General features: G+C 42.5%; 1 protein-coding gene across 6 annotated transcripts in view; it reads left to right on the forward strand.

Moving 5' to 3' along the window:
- Positions 1-26443, forward strand: part of LOC124857760 (phospholipid phosphatase-related protein type 5-like) — a 107775-nt gene that overhangs the window by 73798 nt on the left and 7534 nt on the right. For 5 of the 6 annotated variants that reach the window (XM_047349184.1, XM_047349186.1, XM_047349183.1 and 2 more), the window contains 2 exons: positions 9014-9148; positions 9379-9952. In XM_047349184.1, the coding sequence (XP_047205140.1) occupies positions 9014-9148; positions 9379-9636 (393 nt within the window). In that variant the 3' untranslated portion in view covers positions 9637-9952. Of the gene's footprint in view, positions 1-9013; positions 9149-9378; positions 9953-26443 lie in introns of those variants that run through there. The other variant, XM_047349188.1, reaches the window with a different exon arrangement.

The raw sequence follows: 26443 nt of genomic DNA on the forward strand, positions 1-26443 counted from the left end.
ATAAACTCTGAACCAGTTTTCTAATCTGGAGTATGAAAGAGCACATACAGTTAGTCACAGTAGAAGCTCAGCCAGTAGCTATGTCTAGGAGAGAGAAAGGGTTAAACAATGAAACTCAGGGCCAAGTCTATCATTTCTATAAGGTGGGCATTAAGTTGTTGGCAGCAGCGGCTTGCCCTAGTCCCTCTCCAGGAAGGTGCCACAGCAAAACACAGAGCCAGGTCAGATGTTGCTTCCAGAAAGAGAAACAACAGTGAGAGAACATAGAGTTAAAAGCTGAAATAACAGCAAATAATACAAAATTGGAGAGTAGTATGAGAATGTAGCAGACAGAGTGAAAGTAGTCATTATGTCCTCCAGCAGCCTAAGCCTATAGCAGCATAACCAGAGAGATAGCTCAGGATAACTTAAGCTACTCTATCTGTAAGCTTTATCAAAAAGGAAAGTTTTAAGCCTAGCCTTAAAAGTAGACAGGGTGTCTGCCTCACGGACTAAAACTGGGAGCTGGTTCCACAGGAGAGGAGCCTGATAACTAAAGGATCTGCCTCCCATTCTACTTCTAGAGACTCTAGGAACCACCAGTAAACCTGCAGTCTGAGAACGAAGTGCCCTGTTAGGAACATATGGAACAATCAGATCTCTGATGTATGATGGAACTAGATCATTAAGGGCTTTATATGTGAGGAGGAGAATTTTAAATTCTATTCTGGATTTAGCAGGGAGCCAATGAAGGGAAGCTAAAATTGGAGAAATATGATCTCTCTTTTTAATTTTCATCAGAACTCTTGCTACAGCATTTTGAATCAGCTGAAGGCTTTTAACTGCATTTTGTGGACATCCTGATAGTGAAGAATTACAATAGTCCTGCCTTGAAGTAACAAAAGCATGGACTAGTTTTTCAACGTCACATATTTCTAATTTTGGCAATGTTCTGGAGGTGAAAGACGGAAATCCTAGAAACCTATTTAATATGGGATTTAAATGACATGTCCTGGTAAAAAATAACACCCGGGTTTTTTACTTTATTACCGGAGGTCAATTAAATGCCATCCACGTTAAGTGATTGACTAAACAGTTTCTTTTTCAAAAACTCCGGTCCAAAGATGACATCTTCTGTCTTGTCCGAATTTAGAAGTAGAAAATTTAAAGTTTTTATATCTTCAAGACATGCTTGTAGTCTATCTAACTGGTTGGGCTCATCAGGATTTATGGAAAAGTAAAGCTGAGTATCATCAGCATAACAGTGAACATTTATCCCATGCTGCCTAATAATTTGACCTATTGGAAGCATATATAGTAGTATATAGTAAAGAGAATTGGCCCAAGTACTGAACCCTGTGGTACTCCACAATTAACCCTGGAGTTTAAAGATGATTTATCATTTACATGAACAAACTGGAATCTGTCAGACAGATAAGATTTAAACCAGCCTAGCGCTGTTCCCCTGATCCCTACAGCATATTCCAGCCTTTTTAAGAGAATATTATGGTCGACTGTATCAAATACAGCACTGAGATCTAACAGAACCAGAACAGACACAAGTCCATTATCTGAGGCCATAAGAATATCATTAATGACTTTCAGCAGAGCTGTTTCAGTGCTATGATGAGCTCTGAAACCTGACTGAAACTCTTCAAACAGGTCATTGCTGTGTAAATGCTCACACATGATTAACAACTATTTTCTCAAGAATTTTAGATAAAAATGAATAAATAGATATGTCTGTAATTTATTATGTCATTTTGAACAATTGCAGGTTTCTTAAGTAAATATTTAATTATAACTATCTTAAAAGCCTGTGGTACATATTTACTAAGGATAGAATAATCATATCTAAAATGGGGCTGGTAATCAGAGGGAACATTTCCTTAAATAATTTGCTTGGCCTGGGCCTAATGTACAAGTTCAAGGTTTAGATGAAGATAATATTTTTTAAAACTCAGGAAGCTCCTCTGATAGAAAACAGTCCAAACACAGATCAGTTTCTAGTTACCTGAAATGCTTTCTCACTTACTGAGGATGAAGAAATTATCTTCGGGAGTATGTCAATGATCTTGTTTTTAATAAAACTAATTTTATTTAAAAAGAATCCCATAAAGTCATGACTGCTGAGAGCTAAGGGGATGGATGGCTCAACAGAAGTATGACTCTGTAAATTTAGCAACTGAATTAAACAGAAACCTAGGATTATTCTTGTTCTCTTCTATTAATGATGAGAAATAAGCTGTTCTAGCTTGGCGAAGTGTTTTTTTATACAACAGTAGGCTATTTGTCCAGATTATGTAGGAATCCTCTAGGTGTGTAGAGCGCCATTTTCTCTCCAATTTTCTAACATTGTGCTTTGAAGTACGCAGCTCTGAATTCAACTAGGGATCCTATCAATCATAACCTTTTTTTCTGAGGGGCTACATGTCTAATGTACAAAGCAATAAGAAAGTAACACTATGAACAAGATAATCAATTTGTGAAGGGGAAGAAACACAACACTTTTTTTTCTGTGATAATGAGAAAAAAAAAAGAAACAGATTTTTTAAAGATTTGTTACAGCTTTGTCTGATACTGATTTACTATAATGAAATTGTGTGGAGTACTCAGTTAAATTAAACTCAAAGATTATTAAAAAAATGGTCAGACAGGACAGGGTTATGAGCAAATATTGTTATTTATTTACACTCAACGCCATATGTCAGCACAAGGTCCAGAGAATGAAGACAAAGGTGGGTAGGTTTGCTAATGTTTTGGGCAAAGCTAATTGAGTCTAAAATAGCAGTAAAGGCTATATTTAGGCTATCACTTTCAGTGTCAACATGAATGTTAAATTCCCCCACTATAATGACCCTGCCTAAGAAGTCTGAGACGAATATGAGCGAGTTGTAGCTATTAATTGGTCTGGGACTAATCAATAAATCAGACTGAGGGTGTTTTCACACCAGGAAAGTCCATTGGTCCGCTTGTTTGGACCGGACCAAAAGCAAACTATTTTTTTCATTTGGTCCGGTTTGTTTTCACATTGTACTTTTTGCAAGTGAACTTTTACTGAAAAACAAAGCCACGCGGGTGACAATCATGGCTCCCATTGGACAGAAATGACGGGGGTGGGACAGAGCGTAGACCCGGAAATTTAGGAAAACATCTGTAGACATGCTGCGTGCAGCACCTCTGTTCTGCATATTTATGCCGTTATTAAAGCTGCAATATTGTTGTGAGGCTGAAAAGCAGCTCATAGAATTGAGCAGCTTTCTAGAATTGCGCCGCTCAAGGTGGCAGCAGGTTGGAGTAGCTCTGTTACTTTTGATTCTGATTTATTCTTTTTTGGGAACTATTCCTCTTGTGGTGGATACAGTTGATTTTTTTTGGATGACTGTCCACTCCAGTGTCGGATGCTGTGCAGCTTGGAGGATTTTTCTTAATACTTTCTATTTTTGGACATGTGTTATGATGTATTGCCATGGCAACGGGGTTGTTTCTTACAACCGGGAGCAGCTGATTAATATCTCAAAAGCTCAAATAATACTTCAGCTACAACCCCAAATCCCTGATGAGTTGAAAAGGAGACGCCGTGGATGCAGAGCAGGAGCTAAGAGAAGAGAGAGAAGGAGGAAGTTCAAACCATCTCTTCCGTCGATTTTGATGGGCAATGTGAGATCGTTGGGAAACAAGTTGGATGAACTCCAAGCCCTACAAAGGACCCAGTCACAGTACCGGGCATGCAATATCATGTGTTTTACTGAGACATGGCTGCAGAATCATATCCCCGACTCCAGCGTCTCTCTGCCGGGCTTTTTAACCATACGAGCAGACAGAGATTTAAAGAGGAGCGGCAAATGTAAAGGAGGTGGACTGGCAGTACTTGTGAACAACAGATGGTGTGATCCAAGACATGTTACTGTGAAGTGTCATCTCTGCAGTCCAGATATTGAACTGTTGGCAGTAAGTTTTCGTCCATATTATTTACCCAGAGAGTTCACCAGGGTTATTTTGGCAACAGTTTACGTTCCACCTTCCGCTGTTGCCGACACTGCATGTGATGCCATCAGCTCAGTTGTTGCTAAGCTACAGACACAAAACCCCAATGCTTTTGTGGCAATTTCTGGTGATTTTAACCATGCTTTACTCTCTGCTACACTTCCAACGTTTCAACAGTTTGTCAGCTGCTCTACCAGAGAAAACAAAACATTGGATTTGTTATATGCAAATGTCAAGGACTCATACATCTCTACAGCAAGAGCTCCTCTAGGAAAATCAGATCACAATCTTGTTTTTCTCTGCTCGAAATATAAGCCCCTTGTTCAGAGGCAACCTGTAATAAAGAGGACTGTGAGAAAATGGTCACAGGAAGCTGGAGAAGCTCTGCAAGGTTGCTTTGAGGCTACAGACTGGGACGCACTGTGCCAGCCACATGGAGAGGACATCAATGCCATGAATGAGTGTGTAACCGACTATATAAACTTCTGTGAGGATAACATCATCCCCACCAGAACCGTGAGATGCTTCCCCAATAACAAACCTTGGATCACCAGTGACCTAAAGGACCTGCTTAACAAGAAAAAAAGAGCCTTCAGAGAGGGAGACAGAGAATTATTGAGGATTATACAGAAGCAACTTAAAGTCAAGATAAGAGACAGCAAGCAGGTGTACAAGAAGAAGCTGGAGAGCAAGCTCCAGCAAAACAATATCAGAGATGTGTGGTCAGGGATGAAGAAGATCACAGGCTTCAAGAAGGATGATCAGATCGATGAAGGTCTGGACAGAGCCAATGAACGGAACAGCCCTAGAGTCCTGAAGGCCTGTGCAGAGCAGCTCTGTGGGATTCTGCAGCACCTCTTCAACCTTAGCCTGGCCCAGAAGAAGGTTCCGGTGTTGTGGAAGACCTCCTGTCTTGTTCTGGTATCAAAGAAAACTCACCCATCAGTCCTCAATGACTATAGACCTGTTGCCCTGACATCTCACATCATGAAGGTCCTAGAGAGACTCCTGTTGGCCCACCTGAGTAAGCAAACAGTAAACCATCAGGACCCCCTTCAGTTTGCTTATCGCTGTGGAGTTGGAGTTAAAGATGCCATCATACACCTGCTTCAACAAACCCACTGTCATCTGGACAAAGCCAGTAGCACTGTGAGGATCATGTTCTTTGATTTCTCCAGAACATTTAATACAATCCAACCTGATTTGCTTTGTCAGAAACTCCAGAAGACTCAGGTGGAGGCCTCAACAATCTCCTGGATCAAAGACTACCTGACAAACAGACCACAGTTTGTGAGACTGAAGGGTTGTGAGTGTAACCAGGTAGTCAGCAGCACAGGAGCACCACAGGGGACGGTACTCTCACCATTCCTTTTCACTCTGTACACCTCAGACTTCCAGTACAAGACAGACTCCTGTCATCTGCAGAAATACTCAGATGATTCTGCAGTCGTGGGGTGGATCAGAGATGGACAAGAAGCTGAGTACAGGAAGGTGGTGGACCGCTTTGTGGCATGTTGTGGAAACAATCATCTCATTTTGAACGTGACTAAAACAAAGGAGATGATTGTAGATTTTAAGAGAAACATGAATAAATCAAAAACTATTTTTATCATGGGAGAAGCAGTGGAGGTGGTGGAGGAGTATAAATACCTCGGTGTTCACCTGGACAACAGACTAGAGTGGAGATGCAACTGTGAAGCCATCTACAAGAAGGGACAGAGCAGACTGTACTTCTTGAGGAAGCTTAGGTCCTTTGGTGTTTGCAGCAAGATGCTGCATATCTTCTATAAGTCTGTTGTGGAAAGTGTGATCTGTTCTCCATCATCTGCTGGGGAAGCAGCATCAGAACCAGGGACTTAAAAAAGCTCAACAAGCTGATAAAAAAAGGCTGGTTCTGTTCTGGGGATTCCTGTGGAACCTCTGGAGATCATTGTGGAAAGACGGATTCTTCATAAAATGAAGAGCATTATGGAGAACCCTGGGCATCCTCTTCATGAGACTGTCCTACAACAACAGAGTGTCTTCAGTCAGAGGCTTCTTCAGATCTGCTGTAAGACGGCGCGCTACAGGAGATCCTTCCTGCCCACAGCCATCAGCATCTACAACGGCTCTTTGAAGAGACCTTCATAATATGAGCTACAACAACATTTAATTTCCCTTTGGGATTAATAAAGTATTTTTGAATTGAATTTAATTGAATTCAACACAGACTTTGAGACGTTCCATTTATAATGTTGGAACTCCGTTGGAGAATGCGTGCTGAACGCTGACGTTCTCTACATGTCTCTTCCCACAACAAGCCAGTAGCGTTGCTAAGCAACACACAGCTTATCAGGTAGGATTACCTTACAACACACACTTTTGCTACCGGCGACGGTGGCTTTTTATGTCCAAAGAGACATACGCTTTTTGTAGTTGGTTCGGATCGGGGCCGGTTTGTATTCAGACCATAAGCGAACCGCACCAGAGTCTGTTTGGAAGCAGACCGAGACCACCTCAAAAAGCAGGTCTCGGTCCGATTGTTTGGTCCGGACCAGGGTTCGCTTGAGTGTATTCACACCTGGGAAAAAGGTCCGGACCAAGGGGGGAAACAAACTCTGGTCCGTTTAAAGCAGACCAAAAGTGGCAAGTGTGAATACAGCCTTAAAGATGGTTACTATTCCTCCTCCTTGCCCAATATTTCAAGTCATTTGAAAATTTTAATATTTAGAAGGACCTGACTCATTTTAACATAATCCTCTTGCTGCAGCCAGGTTTCTGTGAGGCAAAATAAATCAATCTGATTGTCACAAATCAAGTCATTAACCAGCAAAGTCTGTCAAGAGAGAGATCTTATTTTCGGTAAGCCACATTTAATTGTTTTATTTTTCTTTTCAGTCTGAATTGTGTTTATTTTTATGAGATTATCATGGTTTCCTCCTTTTAGATTATTTTTCAGTGTATTCAGTTTTGGCCGTGGGCCAGACACTGTCTTAATAGGGTAATGGGTGGGTAACAGTACAGAAGCTGCCGAGCTGATTGTTAAACTATGACCCTGCTTCCTGGTCTGAACCCTGGGTTATCAGAGTTTCGGAGAACTAATTAATTCAGACAGATTTTTAGAAAGAAAAGCTGCTCCGTTTAAAGTGGAATGGATGCTGTCTCTCTGGATCAGACCAGGTTTTCCCCAAAATGTCACCCAGCCAGCCTGAGGTCCAGGCTGCACGGGCTCTGCTGAAGGACTGCTATAGGAGCTACCCTCGGTGGCTCTGTGCTGGCTAAGGGGCCTCGGCTATCTGATGAATTTTCAACAGTGCAGAGCCGGGCCTCCAATTCCGACACCCTCACCTACAAAGCTACAAAAGTGCTACATTTATTACATGTACAATAATCACTAAAGTAGACAGAGGAGTAACTCAACACCTGACACAGAGAGCAGAAAAGAGGAGGAGACTCCGAGAGAGACGGAGGAACAACAGGACGGGTTGCCATGGAGGGGCAATAGCTAACTCTAAGTTAGCGACCCCTTACCACTACAAGAAAAAACGTTTAAAACACGGAGGGTGCCCAAATGTTAAGATCAGCATCAGAAAATATGTGTTTTAACGTGCTTATGTGTTAGAACAAGTCAGAGATGTCACAGTAAAGAGAAATCCGATCAAATCGAGAGAGCCTTCACACACCAAACAATCCACTAAATGCAATAGTAAAAACAGAATGTGACGCAATACACCAACATGTTGTTATGACTCATATACACATCTCTTTAAAGAGTTGCTGTAGCGCTCTGTCTTACAGCAGATCTAAAGAAGGAACCTCTGACTGAAGACACTCTGTTGTTGTAGGACAGTTTCATGAAGAGGATGCTCAGGGTTCTCCATAATGTTCTTCATTTTATCAAGAATCCGTCTTTCCACAATGATCTCCAGAGGTTCCAGAGGAGTCCCCAGAACAGAGCCAGCCTTCTTTATCAGCTTGTTGAGCTTTTTTAAGTCCCTGGTTCTGATGCCGCTACCCCAGCAGATCATGGCAGAAGAGATCACTCTTTCCACAACAGACTTATAGAAGATATGTAGCATCTGGATGCAAACACCGAAGGACCTAAGCTTCCTCAAGTACAGTCTGCTCTGTTCCTTGTAGACTGCTTCACAGCTGTCTCTAGTCTAGTCCAGTTGTCCTGGTGAACACTGAGGTATTTATAATCCTTCACAACCTCCACTTCTTCTCCCATGATAGAAATAGTGTTTGTTTACTAGGAGAAAATGTCTATCCAAAATAAGCTGGACCTGTGATAGAAAGTAATTGCCCATCTTTATAGGCCATGAATTAGCTACAATTAATCACATTTTTTAAAAGTTGAATTCAGTTTCACTAGGCCCACCCAGGCCTGATAACTGCCAGACCTATAGAATCAAAAAATCAAATACAACCTGTCTGACAATATGAAATAGGCTAAAAGATCTTAAAGAGGAACAAATCATGCACTGAACTAAAGAAATTTAGGAACCAATGAGAAACAAAGTCGCTTCAATCAGTCTGCAAAGGGTTACACCACCATTCTAAGGCTTCAGGACAACAGAGAACTACTGTAGGGACCATTATCCACAAATGCAGAACACATGGAACAGTGAAGAACCTTCCCAGGAGTGGATGGGCGCCTGGAGCCAGTTGCACATCGATGATTTTTCTAAAATCTTCAACATAATGCCAGCTGCACAAATGTCTTTCATAACAGTGCACTTTTAGAAACATTTACACCACTTATAAAACTTGTTGCATTAAATAATTTGGTTTTTTAATCCGTACTGTAGCAAAGTGAAACATCTGAATGAAAATTTTCAGGGCATGCACATCTACTCAGCCAAGTGGAAATTGGAAATGTTGGTTTAAACCTCAAGGCCATTTTTTACATAATACTGGAAGAGCTACATCCACCACAGCAGCAAGACCCGGAGAAGGCAGCCAGCACACGTCAGACTGTGTGGGACCTCAGTACTTGGGTTATGCTTGGGAATATCCAAACAACTCTGTTTTTCAAACAGTCACTGTATCATCATTGTTCCTGTAGGTGGTGTGTGTCGTCCATAACTTCAAAGGTAAATTACTGCTGGATGAGGAGTCTCCTGCTGAACAGCAACCCAACACAGCCATGCTGAACATGGGCCAAGTGGAAAGTCCTCTGGAGAAATACATTGCTTCACAGGTTTGTCTGGCACTTCAAAGCACTTCTCTCCATCTATCTATAAATATGTGTGTGTATGTGTGTGTGTACATGTGTTACAAGATTATGAAGGAGATTTTGGATGCCTCTTAATTGTAATGTTTTAACTAAGCAAATTATGAAGTGTTGAGACGATTTGCAGTGATTATTTGTCATTAGCGTACATGTGGACATTGCTCTTGTTATACCTCACATGCATGTTGCTGCTGCAGGAGACAGATGATGAAGATGAGGAATCGTGCTTTATTAAGGAGTGCCTCCAAGCGTTCCTGCGTTGGCTGCATGGTCTCAAGTGGTTTGAGCATCTCAGAAATAAAAGGCAAACAAGCTTTGAAGTGGTTTGGAAAATGAAATCTCTAGAGATAACAGCACACCTCTTTCTTTTCTACTATTTCCTCCTGCTGTGTTTCATTCTGCTGGCTGGCATTGTGGAGTATGTAGGATCTAGTGTCTGCATGGTACCACTATAGGCTGCAAATTTCTTCAATTCATAAACAGCCTTGGTTAATGAGGTATACAAAACCTTATTGGTGGCAGGATGGAATGTATCAAGACTCAGGTAGCTGATGCTTGTATTTTCATGCTGGGGTCATGCATGGTTGCACCAGGTTTATTTATATTATGCTGGATTGTGAAATGCCATATTTTAATATTTTAATGAATGCCTTTGTAATTCAGGTCCCCCGAAGTTGTCCCTGCTACATGGTTCTTACATAACATTGTGGCCACCAACAGGAACAGTGATTAATGTAATGAATCTTATTAAAAACATTCTGCTGAAACAAATCTGCATCCTGGATTTCAACTAGATTTTATGCCAAAGCTTACTATATGCAGCGCCTTGGAAACATATTCATATCCTTTAAACTTTTCATGTTTTTTTGTAACCACAAACCTTATTTATTGAGATTTTTTATAATAGACCAACAAAAAGTGCAGTGGAAGGAAGCGGCTACATGGTCTTCTATATTTTTTACAAATGTAAATCTTAGTCTTAATGGCATTTTTTTAGCCCCCTTTACTCTTCTAATCTAGTGCTACCAATTACCCTCAGAAGACACCCAATTTCTAACTGGTTGATGGAGACCAAGGAACACAGCAGACAGGTCAGGGAGACATGGAGGTCCACTTAAACTGACAGGCCAAGCATTACTCAGAGAAGCAGCCAAAGAGCCTGTGGTAGTTCTAGAGGAGCTGCAGAGATTCACACATCATGTGGGAAAATCTCTTAACAAGACAACTATTAGGTGGAGGCTCCAATAATATGATCATGTTGGAAGAGTGGCAAGAAGAAAGCTCAGTTCTGTTCAGTTTTATTTATATAGCGCCAATTCACAACACATGTCATCTCAAGGCACTTCACAAAGTCAATTCGATCGAATCATACAGATTTCAAGTCAGGTACATAGATTCCAGTTAATTCTGCCTATTAAACAGTGCAGTCAGATTCAGTTTATTATTCAAATTGGTTAAAAAGGTTTTCTATCCAAGGAAACCCTGCAGATTGTCAGTGACTTGCAGCATTAAGTCCTCCTGCATGAGCATGTAGAGACAGTGGACAGTCGCTTGCATTGACTTTGCAGCAATCCGTCATACTGAGCAGCCATCTGTCATGACCAACCGGGGGTTTGATAGAACACAGGAGCACTGATCAGGAGTACCTTCTATGGGAAAGAAAAGTAAAACATTAACATGAAGCTCCTTTAGTGGCTTCATCTAGGAGAGAAAGACAGCTAAGCAGATGTTCTCTGAGCCAGTTTTCAAGTCTAGAGGATGAAAGAGAACACATACAGTTAGCCCCAGTAGAATCTCAGCCAGTAGCTAAGTCTAGGTCAGGCAGGGTTAAACAATGAAAGACGGGGCCAAGTGTATCATCTCTATGAGGTGAACATTAAGTTGTTGGCAGCAGCAGCTTGGCTGATGTCCCCCTCCAGGAAGGTGCCACAGCTAAACACAGAGCCAGGTCAGATATACAGTGTGCTGCGAAAGTATTCGGCCCCCTTGAACTTTTCAACCTCTTGCCACATTTCAGGCTTCAAACATAAAGATATAAAATTCTATTTTGTTCTGAAGAATCAACAACAAGTGGGACACAATCGTGAAGTGGAATGAAATTTATTGGATGTGTCAAACTTTTTTAACAAATAAAAAACTGAAAAGTGGGGCGTGCAATATTATTTGGCCCCCTTGCGTTAATACTTTGTAGCGCCACCCTTTCCTCCAATTACAGCTGCAAGTCGCTTGGGGTATGTCTCTATCAGTTTTGCACATCGAGAGACCTAAATTCTTGCCCATTCTTCCTTGCAAAACAGCTCGAGCTCAGTGAGGTTGGATGGAGAGCGTTCGTGAACAGCAGTCTTCAGCTCTTTCTACAGATTCTCGATTGGATTCAGGTCTGGACTTTGATTTGGCCATTCCAACACCTGGATACGTTTATTTATGAACCATTCTATTGTAGATTTGGCTTTATGTTTTGGATCATTGTCTTGTTGGAAGATAAATCTCCGTCCCAGTCTAAGGTCTCTAGCAGACTCCAACAGGTTTTCTTCCAGAATGGTCCTGTATTTGGCCCCATCCATCTTCCCATCAATTTTGACCATCTTCCCTGTCCCTGCTGACGAAAATCCGGCCCAAACCATGATGTTGCTACCACCATGTTTGACAGTGGGGATGGTGTGTTCAGGGTGATGAGCTGTGTTGCTTTTACGCCAAACATATCGTTTTGCATTGAGGCCAAACAGTTGGATTTTGGTTTCATCTGACCAGAGCACCTTCTTCCACATATTTGGTGTGTCTCCCAGGTGGCTTGTGGCAAACTTTAAACAAGACTTTTTATGGATATCTTTGAGAAATGGCTTTCTTCTTGCCACTCTTCCATAAAGGCCAGATTTGTGCAGTGTACGACTGATTGTTGTCCTATAGACAAACTCTCCCACCTCAGCTGTAGATCTCTGCAGTTCATCAAGAGTGATCATGGGCCGCTTGGCTGCATCTCTGATCAGTCTTCTCCTTGTTCGAGATGAAAGTTTAGAGGGAAGTGAAAGTGGTCATTATGTCCTCCAGCAGCCTCAGCCTATAGCAGCAGAACTACAGAGATAGCTCAGGATAACCTAAGCCACTCTAACTATAAGCTTTATCAAAAAGGACAGTTTTAAGCCTAGCCTTAAAAGTAGACAGTTTGTCCATCTAGAGCCCACTGATGGCCATTGTTATACTAAAAACCACAACGATTGGGATACCTCTCTCTGTCAGATTGACCATAACCATTGGAAGGGGTCATACAGGTAGCAGAAATGGAGGGTGAAGATGAACTTAATTTTATTTGCATAGAAATCAGAGTAATCCCTTAGACCTGATGTGTTATCACAGGAGTTTCACACAAAACAGGAAGTGATGATTTGACATTGTGAGCAGCTGGTGTGATTGGGATGTGAGATGCATCTGTAACCATCCTCAGCAGAACAAGATGAAAGAACAGGGTAAAACATTGTCTTAATGAGATGTTGGCATCCTTTGTGGATAGGGAAAAGAATCTGACAGATGTCCATAATAAAAGGTGGATTAATCCATTCTTAGAACTGTGTAGAAAAACAAGTATAAAGTCCTAGATTTACTGTTTCAGTGAAGTTATCTGTCATCAGAGCAAACATTATTTATGTGTCTGCAGTTTCCTTGCCTCCTAATGATAACAGAAATTGTGACTTACAATTGTGAAAACAGGACACATAACAGGAAATGGGCATGGAATGGGCAGGTTAAACTAGTAGTGAGCAACGAAAACCATTACAACAAATTATTACACTGCAGTATAAAACGAACTAAAATCCACTATCAGGTTGCAGAGACTAATCTAACAGTACATTCTAACATCTGAAAAGTGCAATTAAGTGTTATGCATGTGTCTTCTAGGCAATATAATCAAAAGGGAAGAAGAAGCCGAAAAGCACTAAAGAACCTTCAGAAACAAATTCAAAAAATGCAGGGTCTATTGAAGAACCAAACCCAAAAAACAGAAAAGTAAAAGAAACGAGTCCAACGTGTGAAAAACAATAATATTTCACCCACAAAAGTAAAAACACAGATGAGACAGCTTCCACATGCAGCCATTCAGAAGATTCTTGTTTCATGAGGCTCTGGTGGAAGGCATCCGCACCAAATACCAGAAAGCACAGGGGGAAAAGGAAAGGCAAATAATTGCAAAAGTAATAACAGTAAAAGTTCTTAAAAAGTACAGACTACGTTTGGCTCAAAATACATTTTGATTTTGAAAGAAAAGATGGAAAAAAGAAAAGAATGTGAAGATTAATTACACCTACCAACGTAAGCAGAACAAAAGGGTTCAAAATAGTTTGATAAATAGGGTGAGAGAAGAGAAAACATCATAAAGCAGAGAAAACATCTAAGGAGATTGCAGAAACGACCAAAATTAGGTTAAGAACTGTCCAACACATTATTAAAAATGAAAGAATAGTGGGGACCCATCATCTTCGAGGAAGAAATGTGGCCAGAAAAAAATCCTGAATAATCCTGATCGGCAATCACTTAAACATTTGGTGAAATCAAATCGAAGAAAAACAACAGTAGAACTCTGGGCTATGTTTAATAGTGAAAGTAAGAGCATTTCCACACGCATAATGCGAAGGGAACCCAATGGATTGGGACTGAACAGCTGTGTAGCCTTAATAAAACCACTAATCAGTGAAGCTAACCAGAAAAAAAGGCTTCAATTTGCTAGGGAACATAAAGATTGGGCTCTGGAGCAATGGAAGGTCATGTGGTCTGATGAGTCCAGATTTACCCTGGTCCAGAGTGTTGGGCGCATCAGGGTAAGATCAGAGTCAGGTGAAGTGATGCACCCATCATGGCTAGTCCCTACTGTACAAGCTTGTGGGGGCAGTGCTATGATCTGGGGTTGGTGCAGGTGGTCAGGTCTGGGTTCTACAACAGTATGTGTTCAAAGAATGAGGTCAGCTGGCTACCTGAATATACTGAATGACCATCAATGGATCTTTTCTTCCATGATGGCACTGGTACATTCCAAGATGATGATGCCAGGATTCATCGGGCTCGAATTGTGAAAGAGTCGTTCAGAGAGCATGAGACATCGTTCTCACACATGGATTGGCCACCACAGAGTACAGACCTTAACCCCATTGAGAATCTTTGAGATGGCTTTGCACAATGGTCAGACTACCATCGTCAACGCAAGATCTTGGTGAAAAATGAATGCAACACTGGGTGGAAATAAATGTTGTGACATTGCAGAAGCTTATTGAAACAATGCCACAGCGAATGTGTGTCGTAATCAAAGCTAAAGGCAGTCCAAGGAAATATTACAGTGTGACCTTTTTTTTTTGGTGGTAACTTTTTATTTGGCCAGGCAGTGTATTTAGGAGATGGCGTATGTCGCATCACAACTTGGAAGAGGCAGACCATCACTTGGAAGAAAAATAAAAAGCAGAAACAGTTTCTTTCAGATACTATGAAAAATGTGCACATCGTGTTTTTATCTGAAGAATAAAACTCAATCTTATACTCGCTCTTCTATTTGCTCCACCCATTTTGGGTTGTTCATCCAACTCTGAGTGATCGGGACACATGCATGTGCAAAATGCATGAGAATCTGGGTTTGATTGTACAGAAGCTTCAACACTTAAAAGTGCTTAGCACTGTCTATCTGGATGACCTTGTAAAAGCCATCACACGTGACACAGAAAACATAAACTGCATGTATTAATATACTGAGAGCGAGGACCTCTTCTGCCCAGTCTCTATTCAGTACAGTGTAGAGAGCCGTGTGACCTTTCCCCTAGTGGGCAGTAGTAGGTAAGGAGCACAAGAATGACCCCAGTGGCAAAACATCTAAAATCACAATCAAAAAAGAATTCCAGGCCACACAAGGATTGCTGGAACAGCTAATCCTGCAGCTGCATAGGTTTAAGAGACACACAACATCAAAAATCAATTTATCCACTACAGGGCACTGAGACAAGGCTTGAAAGCACATGAATGCGTAATTCATGTTGACTTCTCTAAAAATTACCTCTGCAAGTACAGCACAGAAATACAAGCAGTACACTTCGGAGCATCACACCAGCAGGCAACACTGCACACAGGTGGTCTTTATGTACATGCATCTTCTCACCCAATGTTCTACCCAATGTCCCCCTCAAGACTTAAGGTTTCACCAGCAATCTGGCAGCACTTGTCACCAGTGCTTGATTACATGCAGAGGGCATATCCAGAGGTCTACATGATCCATTTTTGCAGTATAAATAGCGAGGGAATTTTTTCATTTTCTCTACTGAGCTGTTCAAACGAGGACATGGACATGGAGCTTCTTTAAAGCAAGCCACGGAAAGGGTGCGCCGGATGGTGTGGGAGCCCTCAAAAGGAAGGCTGACCGTCTGGTAAGCAAAGGTACAGATATTACTGATGATACAGAACTGTTTGCTGCGTTGCAAAAGACAGTAACAGCAAATATGTTGATTTTTGTCAATAAGGAAGCAGTAGAGAAAGCACTTCAGGAGATACCCATTGTAAGGATTATGATTATTGATTAATGAATATCTATCAAAAATTATAATTAAAAATCATAATTCAGATACATATTTTGTTAACCAAAAATTATTACTTACAAATAGAAATCAGAGATGTCCTCTGGTGTTGTGATTATGGGCTCAAAGCCCTTAATTATAATTAGTAAATTATCAATAATAATTGAGGTTGCCCGGTACGGCGGAGCCGGGGTCCCACCCTGGAGCCAGGCCAGGGGTCGGGATTCGTCGGAGAGCGCCTGGTGGCCGGGTTGCTCCTCGCGGGACCCGGCCGAATGACCCTCCCCGAATGAGAGACGCGAGGCCATCCCCCAGTGGGCCCACCACCTGCAGGGGGACCGGTGCAAAGAGGATTGGGTGGCGGACGAAGGTGGAGACCTCAGCGGCCCGATCCCTGGATACTTAGGCTGGCTCTAGGGACGTGGAATGTCACCTCGCTCGGGGGGAAGGAGCCTGAGCTTGAGCGGGAGGTCGAGAGATATCGACTAGAAATAGTCGGGCTCGCCTCCACGCACAGCGTGGGCTCTGGAACCCATCTCCTTGAGAGGGGTTAGACTCTCTTCTACTCTGGAGTGGCCCACGGGGAGAGGCGGCGGGTTAGTGTGGGTTTACCCCAGTGGATGAGAGGGTCGTATCCCTGCGCCTTCGGGTTGGGGATAGGTCTCTGACTGTCGTCTCGGCCTACGGGCTGAGCGGCAGTGCGGAGTACCCGGCCTTCTTGGTGTCCCTGTCGGGTGTACTGGATAGCTTCCCTCCCGGGGACTCCATTATTCTTCTGGGGGACTTCAACACCCACGTGGGAAACGACAGTGACACCTGGAAAGGCGTGATTGGGAGGAATGGCCTCCCCGATCTGAAGCCGAGTGGTGTTTCGTTATTGGACTTCTGTGCTAGTCACGGATTGTCCATAATGAACACCATGTTCAAACATAAGGGTGTCCGTCAGTGCACTTGGCACCAGGACACCCTAGGCAGGAGGTCGATGATCGCCTTTGTTGTCGTATCATCAGACCTTCGGCCGCATGTTTTGGACACTGAAGAGAGGGGCTGAGCTGTCCACTGATCACCACCTGGTGGTGAGTTGGATCCGCTGGAGGAGGAGAAAGCCGGACAGACTTGGCAGGCCCAAGCGCATAGTGAGGGTCTGCTGGGAACGCCTGGCAGAGCCCTCGGCCAGGGATGTATTCAACTCCCACCTCCGGGAGAGCTTTGGACCATGTTCTCCGCATCTATTGTTGATGCTGCTGCCCGTAGCTGCGGCCGTCAGGTCTGTGGTGCCTGTCACGGCGGCAATCCCAGAAGCCGGTGGTGGACACCGGCAGTAAGGGATGCTGTCAAGCTGAAGAAGGAGTCCTATCGGCTGTGGTTGGCTTGTGGGACTCCTGAGGCGGCTGACGGGTACCGTGAGGCCAAGCGTGCCGCGGCCCGGGCTGTGGCAGAGGCAAAAACTGGGAGGAGTTCGGTGAAGCCATGGAGAAGGACCACCGGTTGGCCTCGAAGAGATTCTGGCAAACCGTCCGGTGCCTCAGGAGGGGGAAGCAGTGCTTCACCAACACTGTTTACAGTGGGGATGGGGAGCTGCTGACCTCGACTGGGGACATTATACATTATCGGGCAGTGGAAGGAGTACTTCGAGGATCTCCTCAACCCTGCCATCACAAATTCCCTGTTGGAAACAGAGGCTGGGGACTAGGGGTTAGACTCTTTCATCACCCAGGCTGAAGTCACCGAGGTCGTTAAAATGCTCCGCGGTGGCAGAGATTCGGGGTTGGATGAGATCCGCCCTGAGTACCTCAAGTCTTTGGATGTTGTGGGGCTGTCATGGCTGACACGCCTCTTCAACATTGCGTGGCGGATGGGGACAGTGCCTTTGGATTGGCAGACTGGGGTGGTGGTCCCCCTACATAAGAAGGGTGACCGGAGGGTGTGTTCCAACTACAGCCTCCCTGGTAAGGCCTATGCCCGGGTATTGGAGAGGAGAGTCCGGCCGATAGTCGAACCTCGGCTTCAGGAGGAGCAGTGTGGTTTTCGTCCCGGCCGTGGAACACTGGACCAGCTCTATACCCTCTACAGGGTGCTCGAGGGTTCATGGGAGTTTGCCCAACCGGTTCACATGTGTTTTGTGGACCTGAAGAAAGCATTCAACTGTGTCCCTTGTGACGCCCTGTGGGGTGTGCTCCAGGAGTATGGAATCGGGGGCCCTTTATTAGGGGCCATCCGGTCCCTGTACGAGCGGAGCAGGAGTTTGGTCCGCATTGCCGGCACTAAGTCAGACCTGTTCCCGGTGCATGTTGGACTCCGGCAGGGCTGTCCTTTGTCACCGGTCTTGTTCATAACTTTTATGGACAGGATTTCTAGGTGCTGCCAAGGGCCGGAGGGGGTCTGGTTTGGGGACCAGTGGATTTCGTCTCTTCTTTTTGCAGATGACGTGGTCTTGCTGGCCCCCTCTATTCAAGACCTACAGCATGTGCTGGGGCGGTTCACAGCCGAGTGTGAAGCAGCTGGGATGAAGATCAGCTCCTCCAAGTCCGAGGCCATGGTACTCGACCGGAAAAGGGTGTCTTGTCCTCTTCAGGTTGGAGGGGAGTTCCTGCCTCAAGTGGAGGAGTTCAAGTATCTCGGGGTCTTGTTCACGAGTGAGGGAAAAATGGAGCGGGAGATCGACAGACGGATCGGTGCGGCTGTCGCAGTAATGGGGGCGCTGTGCCAGTCCGTTGTGGTGAAGAGAGAGCTGAGCTGAAAAGCAAAGCTCTCAATTTACCTGTCCGTCTACGTTCCTACCCTCGCCTATGGCCATGAACTTTGGGACATGACCGAAAGAACGAGAACCCGGATCAAGCGTCTGAAGTGAGCTTCCTCCGTAGGGTGGCCGGGCACTCCCTTAGAGATAGGGTGAGGAGCTCGGCCATCCGGGAGGGCTCGGAGTAGAGCCAGTGCTCCTCCACATCGAGAGGAGCCAGTTGAGGTGGCTTGGGCATCTATACCGGATGCCTCCTGGACGCCTTCCTCGGGAGGTGTTCCAGGCACGTCCCACCGGGAGGAGGCCCATGGGACGACCCAGGACACGCTGGAGGGACTATGTCTCTCGGCTGGCCTGGGAATGCCTTGGGCTCCCCCTGGAGGAGCTGGAGGAGGTGTCTAGGGAGAGGGACGTCTGGGCATCTCTGCTGAGTCTGCTGCCCCCGCGACCCGGTCCCGGATAAGCGGAAGACGACGAGTACGAGTAATTGATAATTGTTAACCAAAACTACTAAATGTCACTGTTTAATAATTTTAGTGACCTTCTGTCTCTGTAATGCGTTTAGTATGACTGTTTAATCATTGTGGGAGACTTCAACATCCATGTTGACATCCCTCGACAAAGGGGCAAAATATCTCTGTGAAACACTTAAAAACGTTTGACTCAACATGTTAAACAGCCAACACACAGAAGGGGACATATTTTGGACTTGATCAACAGCATGTATCTTATTGATTCCGCCTCATCTGATCACTTAATTTTTGAAAGCATCATTTCTATTGACTCAATAAGCCAAATTGATATTAGGAAAATGCATTTTTAAGAATAGTGCAACTGAATCCTTTAACCAACTCTTCTATTTACACTTTGTCCTGTAACTCAGTAAATGTGCTGCAAGATAACTTCCATTCTAAACTTTCAGATATCATTGATTCCACTGCAACAATTAAGGTGAAGGTTGTCCCTGGTAAGAGGAACTCTATGTGGAGAAAGACTGTAAGGAGTGAAAAAAGGGGTGTCAGAAAGCTGAACGGAGGTGGCAAAAAACCGGACTCCAGCCTCACTTTGACATCTATAAAGAGAGACTTTACAGAGATAACTTACAACTAAGAATGCAGGAGAATCTTTGTTTGCTAAAATCATTAACAAAAACACTATAATGCTCATGCCTAGTTTGCTATGGCTGACAAGTTAACAAACCCTGTAGCATCTAAACTCCTCTCTAACAAGGCCTGCAATTAATCTACTAATAATAAAAAGTCTAATACCAATATTATCTGCAATCAGAACATATTTTGACAAAATGATGCAATTCTACCAAATCAACTACTAAAGCTTTAGAGTAAATTATCCATCAACTAAGCTCCTCCTCCTGCTGTCCCGATATTTTACCCAAAGCTCTCAATAAGAGAGTTTTGGCTTACTGAAAAAGCTGTGTTTCAACAGTTAAATACCCGCTTAACACTGGCCACACACGTCTTCCTGTCAGGTTTCCGTTCTCAACACAGTACAGAGACTGCCCTTGTCAAGGTCAGTGGCATCTACATAAATGCAGACTGTGGAAGAACCTCAGTGTTGTTGTTAATTGATATTTGATACTGTTGACCACAGTAAATTATCGGAGAACATGGAAGACTGGGTTGGTCTCTCTGGTACAGCTCTTGACTGGTTTGAGTCTTACCTGAAATACTGACTTTTTTGTGTCAGTAAGTAACTTTACAAAAATCACATGTGGGGTTTCTCAAGGTTCCATTTAAGGGCCCCTCCTATATAATATCAACATGACCCCCCTTGCTCAGATTATAACAAAGAACTAGATAAATTACAATAACTATGCAGACGACACACAGAGTAAAGAAGGAGCAATCAAGAGTCAACACAGCATCAGTTACTACAGCTAGAAACCACTGATCAGGCTCGGAATCTGGGTGTAGTGATGGACTCAGACTTGAACCTTCAGAGGCACATAAACACCTTCACTAAGTCAGCCTTCCACCACCAGAAGAACATTTCCAGGATTAAAAGACTAGTCCCAGCAAGATCTTGAGAAACTCATTCATGCATCCTCATATGATCACATGAACACAAAATAAGGGTTAAAGATGTTTACCGAATATGCAGTTATGTCAGATATCACCTCAATTGCAGAAGGATAATGAGCAATATGACAAGCAAATTAAAGGACTTTATTCTAATGGCACAGTTTACTACAGCTTTTGCACTGCACAACTGTTATATTTCACTATATCAGAATATTTTATCACTAATACCTGAAAAATATAGACCGTGGAATTTAATGTCTCTGTTCCGGCTAGAATTAATTATGAATTTTACTTTAAATGCCAAAAGTACGTGTTACCGCAAGAAGCGGCAACTTTCAGTCAGATCTGATCCAATAGGTTTGGGTAGTGCACGTGTCAGCAATCAGCCTCTTTAGTGGTTTAACATTCCCACAATCAGATGTTTTAAATCTGATACTTTTAACACATTACCTGTTTATTTTCACATTTTATACATTTCATTTGATGTATCCTTACTCAACTTTGTAGTTTATAGAAATAAGCTCATACTCAGAAAAAGACAAAAAATAACCTATAAGTCTGGGGCACAAAACAACCAATTTGAACCAGAACCAAGTTTAAAATCTCAGAGCTCCCTGGAAGTGATTCCAGCTGTATGTACAAATAAGGCTAGACTTTGGTCTCTGAGGTTCTTTTGCCACTATGTCCTTGAATCTTAGTGATCTGTTTGTCATCTTTAAATGTCCAGATGTGTTTGGTGTGTCTCTATATTTACAGCTGATGCTTTTTGTCTTGTTTTTTATTTAGAAGAAACATTTCACTGCAACATGTATGAAATACACTGTCTATCTGATGACTGACTTCCTGCAAAGAGTCTGCGCTCAGTGGCTTGGCAAAGAGCAGAACATTTCACGCTTACCTCGGTTATGAGGGGCTTGGAGGAAAATTGCATGATCTAAAAATAGCAGAGCCTAAAAATGCCTGAGAGCTAAACAGGCCACAGAGAACAAAATGCCATGGCATGGGGGAACTTTCAGTTAGCCAATATGTACAGCCTAAACATTTGTAGAGAAGTGGATTAGTAGATAAATGTCTCACTAAAGCTTACACATGATGCATGGATAGCATCAGTATATTTTAAAAATAATTTCAGTTTCATTAAATAAAATGAATTATTTTTTACCTGTCTGAAATCTTTGTGATCTATCTGTCTAAATAGTAAATTCTAGTTTCAGGGAGCCAAAACTGCATAATTAGTGAAAAGAATGAGTTGAATATGTTATGAAAAATATTTTTATTCTCAGAAAGACAAAATTATCTTTAGAGCTATAAATGGAATTATTAAATATTGTGTTATTACACTAATATAAGGATGAAATAACAAGGCATAACCAAGTGAATATGAGATCCAACTAGTTAGAGGACATTCTCAAATGGTTAAAAAAACGAACGTTCAGATTTTCTATGCCTTTAACTCTCAGGCTTGGGTCTCATTGTGTAACCCTGATGGTACTGGACTGGGTCCCTTCAAATGCAGTTCTGAACATCCCACTACTCAGCTTAGTGGACGGAGAATCTTCCTACAACATCTGTTGACCTGGTTACAAGTTGGTCTTTCCAGGGAAGCATTAGCTGTTTTCATGTTGGTACAGTGTATTGGAGATTTGGCAGATTCTCTCTTTGGAATTCAGAGCCAAATTGTTAGCAAATCAAAAAACCATCCTGCTAAAATTATCCAGCAAATAAAACCAGTGCAACCAAATTTTAAACAATAAGATCAAATTTGTTTGTTGACTCAGTTGGCCACAGCTTATAGTTTCTATGCTAGCTGTTCAGTTAGTCATCGTCCATCTATCTGGTTCTCTCATCATTATTATGACTCATCTCTCACAAGGGGTTTTGGCATAGATAAGCATTCTACTTTGTAAAAAATGTTTGCCTTGATATAGACAGGAAGGTCATAACATTCTATTACTCTGCTGATATCTTTTTTCGTGGCAGCGGTGAAAAGAATATTGAAGTAATGTATTCTAATTACACTACAATTATTACAGTTTAAATTTTACTTAAGAACATGTACTTGTACTCGTCGTCTTCTGCTTATCCGGGACCAAGTCGGGCAGCAGATTTAGTATAGACACCCAGATGTCCCTCTCCCCAGTCACCTCCTTCAGCTCCTCTGGGGGAACCCCAAGGCGTTCACAGGTCAGCCGAAAGGCATTGTCCCTCCAGCGTGTCCTGGGCCTCCTCCCGGTGGGACGTGCCTGGAACACCTCCCGAGGAAGGCGTCCAGGAGGCATCCGGTATAGATGCCCGAGCCACCTCAACTGGCTCCTCTCGATGTGGAGGAGCAGCGGCTCTACTCCGAGCTCCTCTCCCTATTTCTAAGGAAGTGCCCAGCCACCCTACGGAGGAAGCTTATTTCAGCCGCTTGTATCCGGGATCTCGTTCTTTCGGTCATGACTCAGTGTTCATGCCAATCGGTGAGATTTCAGCTATTGATTGAAAGAAAATTGGACTGATCCATGATGTAGACCTGGGTTGGTCGTTCTTCAGAGATTGCTTTTTGGAAGTTGTGAATAAACATGCCCCATTAAAAAAATACATAGTGAAGGGGAGAGACAATCCTTAGTTCTCCCCAGAGTTAGCCGATCTTATTTGTGAATTAAATCTGGCTTGGGCCAAGGCAAGAAAATCAAGCATTCCCATTGACTGGGCTGTATTTTGACAATTAAGAAATAAATGCTCCTCTGCTATTAAGAAAGCTAAATCTGATTACTATTTGTCTGTGACAACAGAGAATCTTAATCCTCAGAAATTCTGGAAAACAATTAAAAGCCTGACCATCAATAAAAGCTCTCAGGCTCTGTCCACCTATGTTTTAAAAAAAACTCTGTTCCTGTTTATGTTTTAAGTTGCTTTATTAGGCATTTTATATAATCTGGCTTTTTATTTGATTCCAAGGAAACTGATTCTGATGCACCTTGTGTAAATCAACCTGTGTTCTCTGGTGAACAGTTTAGTGTTGTGCCTTTCTCAGTTGCTGATGTATATAAAGCTGTTAAAGCTTTAGACCATACAAAATCTCAGGGGTCCGATCTAATAAACCCTTTGTTTTTAAAGATGGCAGCTGACATTGTAGCCGAGCCCTAGCCATCCTTCTTAACCTTACTGTCGAAAAACAGGAAATTCCTTCAGTGTGGAAATTAGCCTTTGTTTTCCTCTTATTGAAGGGTGGGGATCCAATTTTAAGTAATTATAGGCCAATATCCAATCTATTGGTGCTGCCAAAATTTTAGAATCTCTTGTGAGCAATCAATAATATTATCTCATCTTTTTAATAAATTTTTGCTCTTGATAAGATGCAATGCTGTCCGGCTCTTTTCATAGATTTGTCAAAAGCATTTGACACTATGGACCACAAAACACTGATTGTCAGACTTTGACATTCCGGCTTTTCGGAGCAAGTTGGTTCAAAGGTTATCTCATAATTAGGACACAATGTATTAAATATAATAGCATTCGATTTCAGGTCCTTTTCTATTCATAATTTATATAAATGAATTGGGAAAGAACGTATCTGATGCAAACTTGCATTTTTATGCAGATGACAGTTATTTTTTGCAAAGGACCCACTCCTACTGAGGCCAGTGGACTGTTGCAAAAAGCATTTGTTGCAATCCAATGCTCTTTATTAAAATTGAAACTTGCTTTTAATACTGATAAAACCAAATTAATGTATTTTTCCAGATCCAGAAAATCTTGTAAAAAGGTTCAAATTCAAGTTGGGTTTTTATTTTCAAAACAAGCTGTGTTCTTCATATGCTGCAAGAAAGCGGCTGGTCGGTGCAACCTTTATGTCTTTGTTGGACTATGGAGATTTTTTATATATGCTTGATTCATTACAAACTGCAAAATGTCAACACATCATTGTGATTTATACTCACAGATGGGACGGCCTGGTTTGGCTGCTTGAAGGAATGCCCACTCGTTAACGTTTATTTACAAGGCATTACTTGGACTGCTCCCGGACTATATATGTTCTGCAACAGAGAGAAAAATGCAATCAGAGCCTGTTTGATTATTATCAAAATGCATAAATTGAAGAGTAAACAGTTGTGCTTTTGGAGTTTAAACAAATATCACTACTTTAATAGGGCCTAGTTTATGTTTAGCGCTGTTTCTGTCTGTGTGGCGCATATGCAAGTGCAACAACGTAGCATTAGCCTTCTGTTATTCGGGGCATTCATTCCGAACGCTTCCGTTTCTGAAACAATGTAGGGTTTAAACCAAATCTTTATACTGCTTAAAGCCAAAGCATTTTACAGCTGTTACTTTGATTTAACATTTAGATTTAAGATATATATTTACATTTAGATTTAACATTTAGATTTAAATGTAACATTTAGATATAGATTTAAAATTTAGATTTAGATAGAGATTTAGATTTAAGATTTAGATTTGAAATATATTTCTAGATATAGATTTAAGATCTAGATATAGATTTAAGATTTATATTTAGCATTTCCCAATAAATGTGAGAAAAATTCACTTAATGTAAAGAAAGCATGCTAAATAACAGAAATGTGACAGTGAATTTTTTTTGCTGAATTTTTACATTTGGCACCCCATATAGATGCACAGGAACAAGGAAGAGGCTTACAACAGTGGTGACCGGGCCCTGTATAAGCAGGCCAGGAACAAACTGACCAAGAAGATCAGAGCAGCTAAGAAAAGCTACAGGGATAAGCTAAAAAAACAGCTTCTCAGCTAACAACCCAGTTGCAATTTGGAATTTTCTGAGAAACATCACAGGAGCCCATCCCTCCACCCTGCACACAACCCTTGTCTGGCAGACAACCTTAACAGCTTCTACTACAGATTTGAAAAGCAACCGTTCCCATCCCCCACCAACTCGTCCACATACCACTCTGATACAAAAGCTCCCAATGGACCAACCACCCTCCTCTCCTCAGACCCCTTCCCTGAATTCAAGATCCCAGAGGAATATGTAAATACAGGTCCTTCTCAAAAAATTAGCATATTGTGATAAAGTTCATTGTTTTCCATAATGTCATGATGAAAATTTAACATTCATATATTTTAGATTCATTGCACACTAACTGAAATATTTCAGGTCTTTTATTGTCTTAATACGGATGATTTTGGCATACAGCTCATGAAAACCCAAAATTCCTATCTCACAAAATTAGCATATCATTAAAAGGGTCTCTAAACGAGCTATGAACCTAATCATCTGAATCAACGAGTTAACTCTAAACACCTGCAAAAGATTCCTGAGGCCTTTAAAACTCCCAGCCTGGTTCATCACTCAAAGCCCCAATCATGGGTAAGACTGCCGACCTGACTGCTGTCCAGAAGGCCACTATTGACACCCTCAAGCAAGAGGGTAAGACACAGAAAGACATTTCTGAATGAATAGGCTGTTCCCAGAGTGCTGTATCAAGGCACCTCAGTGGGAAGTCTGTGGGAAGGAAAAAGTGTGGCAGAAAACGCTGCACAACGAGAAGAGGTGACCGGACCCTGAGGAAGATTATGGAGAAGGGCCGATTCCAGACCTTGGGGGACCTGCGGAAGCAGTGGACTGAGTCTGGAGTAGAAACATCCAGAGCCACCGTGCACAGGCGTGTGCAGGAAATGGGCTACAGGTGCCACATTCCCCAGACCTGGGCTACAGAGAAGCAGCACTGGACTGTTGCTCAGTGGTCCAAAGTACTTTTTTCGGATGAAAGCAAATTCTGCATGTCATTCGGAAATCAAGGTGCCAGAGTCTGGAGGAAGACTGGGGAGAAGGAAATGCCAAAATGCCAGAAGTCCAGTGTCAAGTACCCACAGTCAGTGATGGTCTGGGGTGCCGTGTCAGCTGCTGGTGTTGGTCCACTGTGTTTTATCAAGGGCAGGGTCAATGCAGCTAGCTATCAGGAGATTTTGGAGCACT

The sequence above is a fragment of the Girardinichthys multiradiatus genome, chromosome 21 (genome assembly GCF_021462225.1).
Source record: "Girardinichthys multiradiatus isolate DD_20200921_A chromosome 21, DD_fGirMul_XY1, whole genome shotgun sequence".
NCBI lineage: Eukaryota > Metazoa > Chordata > Actinopteri > Cyprinodontiformes > Goodeidae > Girardinichthys > Girardinichthys multiradiatus.